Below are 8,834 nucleotides of genomic sequence, written 5' to 3' on the forward strand. Positions count from 1 at the left end.
ACGTTAATATCTAAATGGTAATGACTAGCGAACGTGCTGTGTTAATAGCTTTCCAGTATTTGGCTTCTAAGACCATTTAGTGGTAACACGTTTTCCGGTCAGCCAGCCAAGGCAGCTAACCGCTTCCCATGCAGAGCGGAGGGAGAAAAAGCCATGACCAGCATATAGTGTTGCTTTTTTAGTTTCAAGTGGCCATGCTAATACTTTTAACCGTTACACGCTTAATGCATTTGAAAGCAGAATAAAAATTTGGAAGTAAATTGTAAACAAAATTCGAAAACATTTCTGCTAGCATAGATGATTGCTTACAAAGCGTCAAAGAGGCGAAAAATTAAAAATAAAATAAATTAGGAAATAAACAATGAAGAGAGATCGCTTGTAAGTAATTAAAAGTATATTCAAAATAAGGGATGGCTGTGTCTAGATATACAGCCGGCTAAGGCTAAAAGCCAATAATAGCTGAAATATTTTTTTACTTTCATAATTGCTTTGTTTAGTATATTTTTGGCACTATTTTTTCTATATAACCGCTAATATGATTTGTAAAGACTAAAGTCTCCATGTATTTCGCTGGTCATTCTAAAAAGCTTCGCATTGAAAAGTGAAGTGATTGTCTGCAGAAACTCATAAATATAGTTCATGTTCTACATTGTGGTCTTTTTTAGCATTTTTGGCATTTCTGGCAAAGCAAAGACGCTGAAGAAATAAATAAAAACAAAAACTTGAAACAAAAACCAACCGATATTGAGTAAAAGTGAGTTGAATTGGCAGCTGAGAAGCTATTATAAATTGATCGCTATTTTAACACAAGTGAAGTTACACATACATATAAATATGTAAGTATATAAGTAATGGCATTTAACAGTTAGACGGAAAGTTGCTTCCAGCCAAGTTCATTAGCCCTGTCATCCATAATGACAACATATTACACACATTGACTGTCACGCAGCGATCGTTATGATCGCTGATCGCCACTCGCCAGTGGCTATCGGTCATCATAGTGTGCACAAGCGGTCGCGCCGCCGTGACACTACATACACGCAAATGCATGTATTGGTGAGCGTGTTATAAGTTTTTTGTTTAATAATTACTGTGCAGCCACACATGACCAGCAAATCCAATTACAAAATAGTTTTAACATAATGTTGATCCAGTGTTTATTAATTTTTTGTGAAAAAATAGAAAAAATGTTGCCCGAGTGCAGCGATTTTTTCAAGCGCTCTTGGCTGTTTGTTGTCTATAAGACTTTAATTGCCGCCCAGAGGCTGCATTTATTGTTCTCTCTCTTTGATAAATGACAGCAGCTAAGTGTAAGTAGGTAACTCCAAGCGAATTTGTTATGGAAAAAGCTTATAAGCTCTTGAAATTGCGCTGAAGTGCAAGTTAATTAATTTTTAGGGATTAGTTGAAGATTACAAGCATATTTTTAGATACGAATATATATACATATGTAGGAAGATATATACATAAGTGTATATTTGTATGAACATGTTTGGGCAGCGGGAAGGTACTTCAGAATCACCCAAAGAATTTCGTGATGAATCAGAGAGATATGTATAAAACACCATCTACAAATTGAGAGGGGAAGCGAAAATGAATTCGATAAAAATATGAGTATAAGATGTTGCCATACGAGAAAGTGCTCCGATTTTTTTTACTTAAAAGAAAGGGTTTCACAATTTTTTTCAACCCTTATACGTGACGTTGTCTATGTGTTCCAGCAATTCAAGTACAAACTAGAAGAAAGGGTAACTTCGATTGCACTGAAGCTATAATACCATTCACAAATAAAAAAAGTTTCCATGCAAGAGCTTGATTTTGAACGGTCAGTTTGTATGGCAGCTATATGATATAGCGATCTGTTCTGGAAAGTATATACGGAGATTATAGCTATGTCTTAACAAATAATCCATGCCAAATTTCCTAAAGATATCTTCACAAATAAACAAAAAATTCCATACAACGACGTGAGTTTGATCCGTCAATCATATAAGTCGTCTGATATCCGACAAAACGTGTGCACACTTCCTGAACGATATCTCAAAAATTGAGGGATTAGTTGGCTTATATGCAGACAGGAGGATGAGCAGAAGGACATGGATAGATCGTCTCAGATCGTCATTCCGATCCGACGTTTCCGATGTTTTCTTCTGTGACAAATTTAATATAACATATGCATGACTTAAAAATAGTCTTAAAACTTGCATACATCTACCATATACCATTAACTCACAAGTTATATCGAGTAGTGGAATCGTTAGACGTATGTACATACATATAGTATATGCAATATCGAGCAGTACAGGGTATCGTGTACTGCATGGCATCGTTGCTCGTTCGGTGGATATTGAGAAGTATAAGCATCGTGTACCTAGGCAACGGGGTATGAGGTATAGTGTACGGAACGGCATCGTTACTCGTTATAAGTCAGCGAAAAATACCGAATGGTGTACGGTTCTCCGCGATAACGGTGCAAGATACCGAGTACCGGATAGCATCGTTACCGTACATGTGATTAGGAGCCCTACTCACCGAGACAACGTTACTCGTGCGTGTGTATGCATACACGATGCTTATACTACTCGTATCGTATATACGAGTGAATGGCATCGTTACGCGTGACAGGTATCGTAGTAGTACACTATGGCGAAAGTAGCACCGTGAACCAATACACGGTCTAAAAAAGTAAAGGAGAAGCCGAGAAGTCACTGCCAGGATTAAAAGGTAATTTGGTGTACTCGAAGTTTGAACTTCTACATTAAAAAATTAAATACATTGACATTTTTAAAGAAAAATTGTAAAAAGTATGCCAGGTAGCTCTTTTCATTTGAAATTGTGACTATGTGCTGAGCAAGCTTCACAAAAAAAAACGTATCAAATTTCTATAGGATGGCATTTCAGGAATCGAAATGTTGGAGATGTTTTACGATGTTCCAGCGATCTTTTTATCTGAGCACACAGTATCTACCTGAAGATACCACTGCCGATTTTAGATATGTATTTAACTACATCACCTCATTCCCACACTAATTTCAGTTGAAAATTTCAAAATGTTTCTAAAACCATTCTAAAATTTTCAAAATTCCCTCAGAACTCTTACCAATCCAAAGATGTGTAAAAAGTTGTGACAAAACTTTTAAATCCAAAGATTCTTGTGACTATATCAATCATATTTTAAATATATCTTAAAACAAGTAAGGAAGGGCTAAGTTCGGGTGTCACCGAACATTTTATACTCTCGCATGATAAAGTGATAATCGAGATTTCATTATACGTCATTTACATATTTTTCAAATACCGTATTTTTGTAAAGTTTTATTCCTCTATCATCATTGGTTCCTAATGTACTATATATTATACAGAGAAGGCATCAGATGGAATTCAAAATAGCGTTATATTGGAAGAAGGCGTGGTTGTGAACCGATGTCACCTATATTTCGTACATGTCATCAGGGTGTTAAGAAAATATTATATACCAAATTTCATTGAAATCGGTCTAGTAGTTCCTGAGATATGGTTTTTGGTCCATAAGTGGGCGAGGCCACGCCCATTTTCAATTTTTAAAAAAAGCCTGGGTGCAGCTTCCTTCTGCAATTTCTTCCGTAAAATTTAGTGTTTCTGACGTTTTTTGTTAGTCGGTTAACGCACTTTTAGTGATTTTCAACATAACCTTTGTATGGGAGGTGGGCGTGGTTATTATCCGATTTCTTCCATTTTTGAACTGTATATGGAAATGCCTGAAGAAAACGACTCTGTAGAGTTTGGTTGACATAGCTATAGTAGTTTCCGAGATATGTACAAAAAACTTAGTAGGGGGCGGGACCACGCCCACTTTTCCAAAAAAATTACGTCCAAATATGCCCCTCCCTAATGCGATCCTTTGTGCTAAATTTCACTTTAATATCTTTATTTATGGCTTAGTTATGACACTTTATAGGTTTTCGGTTTCCGCCATTTTGTGGGCGTGGCAGTAAGCCGATTTTGCCCATCTTCGAACATAACCTTCTTATGGAACCAAGGAATACGTGTACCAATTTTTACTCAAGTTACAGCTTGCACGGACGGACGGACGGACAGAGGGACGGACGGACAGACAGACATCCGGATTTCGACTCTACTCGTCACCCTGATCACTTTGGTATATATAACCCTATATCTGACTCTTTTAGTTTTAGGACTTACAAACAACCGTTATGTGAACAAAACTATAATACTCTCCTTAGCAACATTGTTGCGAGAGTATAAAAAAAAACTAACTAAACAGTACTATTTGTCATTTGGCAATGAGAGAATCAACGACTATCAAAGATCTAAACGAAATAGTTTTGATTTTTGCTTAGATGCAAAACATAATGACAAAATATATAACCGAATTGACGATCGAAACTTAAACAAAAACGATTAACGGTTAACAAAAATTTAAATTTAAATAAAAATGATAATATAAAAGGCATAGAAATTAAGCTGTGCAGAGATGGCCTCGTATCGATGGAGGAAAATATAATAAATAAACTATACAATCAAAGCAACGACATAATTAACTTACTAACAAACAAAACATCAAATAATAAAAAGCCAAAATACAGAAACAAAAACAAAAACAAAAAGGCAAGAAAGCAAAACAAAAACCTAATAAAAAAACGAAACAAAAAAGAAAAATGTAACAAAAAAATTTAAAAAGAAGAACGCAGGCAAATCTTTTATTTTCTATGAAAATAGAATAGTAATAAATAAAATTAAATAAAAAAATCTGATTGACAACTGTAAAAACAAAATGCACTAAAACAGCAAACGCTTATCAGACGCCGAAATAGACGAACACGAAAAAAACTAACTCGCGTTTGCAGGGTGAAAAAAGATCGTTGCGATTAATTTCCATTTTAAAAGTTAATTTTTATATAGAAGCTATATAGTTATAGTAAATATAGCATAAATGTGCTTAGCACATAACTAATTGCAATGATAATACTATATTATATATATAAATATGCATATGTATATATCCCCTATATTTATCAAAGGTTTCTATAATATATATGAAAAAGTAATGATTTCGATGGAAAAAAATAATAAAGAAATAAACACACAAATGACTAACACAAAATCACGAATGTGCATAAAACAAAAAACTAAAAACTACAACAGAAAACAAATATGTATGTATGTATTCATGTAACAGAAAGATAGTAATTGTTAAGCAACATGAACGTAAACCGCGTAATTTGAGTACTCACCCAAGAATTATCTCTGAAATGCGACATTTTTGCGGCGAGTCCCACTAAAAATCCTTCTCTTCTGCGTTTGCTTTCCGTTTGCGTAAATATATATGTTCGCATGCAACTCTGCGCTGTTTGAAAATGTGTCAAATCCGCATGTAATGCTCGTAGGTATTTGATTTATTTTTTGTCACTTTGTATTTGTAATTTTTTCTGATTTTTGTTGTTGTTTTTTTTTTTTTTACATTTGTAATTGCACTTGCCAACAGGTTATGTTAATTTGTCGTAAAATTTGCTGCATGAGATAATTAGAAACAACACATTTGTAGTAAGTGTATACATACAAACAACTGTATTAACTAAGCGGTAATTATATGCTAACAATTTAAAATAAACAGTGAACTTGTGAGTGTGTTTAGTTTGCGGAGAGGGTGGGTTTGGGTGAAATATATATACGGATATATATACGGATTTTATATTAATTGCTTGCGATGTGTATATGGTTTTAAGGTTAAACGAAACTCAGTATTTTTAGAAAGAAATAGAATCAATAAAATATACCAGTTGTTGTAAAAGTAATTAAATTTTATAAATAAAAATTTGTGTATATATTTTTTTTTGAATTTTAAATAAAAATTTGTCTATATATACATATGTATGTATATGTATATATTTTTTTAATTTGAAAAATTTTTTACAAGTATTTATAAGTTAAAAAAAAAATATTTACGGTTTATAATTGAAAACTTATAACAAATAGTTATTAGTTACTATAGTCATTTTTTTAAATTTATTATTTATAATTTATTTATTACAACTTGTTTATATTTTATATATTTTGTTTTCTTTTTTTTAATATTTTTAGTCAAGTTTAAAAAAAAATTATTTTATCGTTTACAATCGATAATTTATAACAAATAGTTATTATTTACTAAAATTATTATTTTTTATTTAATTTATTGTTTATAATTTATTTATTAATACTTGTTTATATTTTAAAGAAGTTTTAAATTCGTATTCTATTCTTCATTTTCTATTTGGACTTTACAACTTATATTTTTATTACAACAAATCATAAATTACATCTGTCTACTGCGCATAATTTATAGTTTCAATATTAACGTTTTATGTTCAATATGAGTTATTGATGTTTTAATGTTGATAATTATAAACCGGATTTTATATTTTTCTGATGTAAAATGTAGTTTTTACCTTCTCAGATTTATTTATACATTTTTTTATTATATTATATATGTATTATTTTAGTTAATTTTTTATTTCACTATACTTCACAATATTTTTCTTTATTTAAATTTTTTTATTTTATTTTAGTTAATATAATAATTGTTTTTTCGGTTTTTTTATTTTTATTTTTATCTTTATTTGTTTTATTTTATTTTTAATTTAGTTTATTTTTTATATTACGCCTTACTATAACTACTTTACTTTATTTAATTCAATCTGAATCCAATTTAATTTTTTTTATTTAATTTACTTTATTTTACTTCACTTTATTTTATTTCATTATATTATATTTAATTCAATTTAATCTTATTTTATTTTATTTTAATTTATTTTATTTATTTTATTTTTTTTTTCTTTTCTTTTCTTTTCTTTTCTTTTCTTTTATTTTATTTCATTTCATTTTACTTTATTTTATTTAATTTTACTTAATTTCATTTTGATTTATTTATTTCACTTTTCATAAATTTTCAATTATTATTTATTTATCCAATCTGTATTTTAGTATTTTCATCCGCGTTCAATTTACTTTCTTCCCATATGAAAAGTTTAATATGCATTTATAAACAGGTGTGTGCATGTTTGTGCATGCACTTCAGCACATTTCGCACGTTTGCACTCGTGCACTGTGCACTCAACGCCGCTGCCGCCGACTGTTTATCTGCACAATAGGTAAAGCAGCCACCTGTAGATTCATCTGTACATCTCTGTAAATTGTGTGCTTGTGTGTGAACATACCCACACTTGTGCATGTGGTTTACACCGCGTTTCTCGCTACTTCTACTTTTTTTTTAATATAATTCTTTCTAAAGCTGAGCTGCTCACAAAAGTCAGCTACCAACTATTGCTAGTTGCTATCTACACATTTTTATGCATCACTATTGGCGTTGTTGTTGTTGTTATGTGATTTCCACCTATAGCTGATGGGTTTGGTGTGACGTGACTTGATGTGTTGCGAGTTTGTGGCGTGGCTCTGACGTTTAGTAGCTGCCGGCTTAATACCACACATGACTACATGCAACAAACATATGTACATATGTAGTATGTTTATGAACAACAACAACAACAATAATCGCAATTAAGCCAATATCATCATTATTTCACATAGAATTTTCATCGGCTGCGACGCAGGTGCGCGACGCTTGGGCGGGTGTTGCTTGCTACAAATGTAATGTTTAGTGATTATTATGGTTTTTTTCGATTAGTGTGCGCGCGAATATAGGAATGTGTTGTTGTAAATGTACTTTAGCTGCGCGCTATGAACAAGTGTGTGAAATAAGCGCTGAACCTATCGATATGTGCTTATGGTCTCGTTTATACTTCTGTATGTATGCGCATATGAATGTACATGTTTTGTAGTTGTTGTTGTCTACTATGTTGCTGTGAGCACTGCTTCAGTGTTTTAGTTTTTGTTAGCGTGTAATTACAAGCAATTTAGGCAAAATTGACTTTGACTGAAATGGCCCGAAGCCCATACAGCAATACAAGTGTGGTCGAGTAGAACAAATAACAACAAAAAAATATTTAACCTAATTTTTTTAATACGTGACTTTTCCTAATACTGCTTTTAAATTAACACTTCTTTAGACTGTATTCTTAATTAAGAGCAAATTGAGAATTAATTCCACAGTCAGCGCAGCTTTCGGTGCTTTTATATAAATAAAAATATATATTTTTAACTTTTTGTTTGCTTAAAAGTATTTTTGACACTTTATCATTGCTGTATAAATTTTATTTATTTTAAGCGAAGAACACACACACACATTAAGCGCAACAAATAACACGCCCTTCTTTAATAGTTAGCCGCGTCGCACTTGTTTGTTATTGTTATTATCATTGCGACTTTCGTGGTTGTTGCTTTTATTGTTCGACGCAATTTCACTTGTTGCACTTTTTTTTTGCAGTTTTGTTATTTCAACATTTCACACACACACTCGCTCACACGGCGGCGTTTTTTCTTACACCAATTATTGCCGTTTCAAAAAACTTCGCTTCACTTTTATTTCCTTATTAATAAAAAATTTCTCATTTTCTAACACTTCAACACCAACTTGTTGTTTAATTATTATTTTTTTGTTTCCTCTCTGCTTTTTATTGCATAAAAGGCACCGTTTCACAGCAAATTTTGCACTTTTCAACACGAAAACGATTTTTAATAGCAACCAAAAGATAATTCAATGTTTGGTTTTTCCGATATTTTCTATTATTTGTATTTAATTTATTATTTCTTTTTAATTTTTCTTATTTCTGTTTAATTTTTATCATTTCAATTTAATTTTTATTATTTGTATTTAATATTTATTACCGTTTTCGTCGTCTACGGACGCTGCAGCTAAACAAACGAACCGTTCGCATTGAGAATACGCGGCGTATTAA

At 31.6% G+C, this 8,834-nt stretch overlaps 1 protein-coding gene across 1 annotated transcript in view; it reads right to left on the reverse strand.

Moving 5' to 3' along the window:
- Window positions 1–8,834, reverse strand: part of LOC120773963 (SH3 and F-BAR domain-containing protein DDB_G0274695-like) — a 165,217-nt gene extending 156,383 nt beyond the window's left edge. The window contains exons 1-2 of the mRNA XM_040103199.1: window positions 8,764–8,834; window positions 5,235–5,511 (exon numbers count right to left, since the gene is read on the reverse strand). Coding sequence (XP_039959133.1) covers window positions 5,235–5,336 — 102 coding nt within the window. The 5' untranslated portion in view covers window positions 5,337–5,511; window positions 8,764–8,834. The remainder of the gene's footprint in view (window positions 1–5,234; window positions 5,512–8,763) is intronic.

Source organism: Bactrocera tryoni, chromosome 4 (genome assembly GCF_016617805.1).
Source record: "Bactrocera tryoni isolate S06 chromosome 4, CSIRO_BtryS06_freeze2, whole genome shotgun sequence".
NCBI classification, from domain to species: domain Eukaryota; kingdom Metazoa; phylum Arthropoda; class Insecta; order Diptera; family Tephritidae; genus Bactrocera; species Bactrocera tryoni.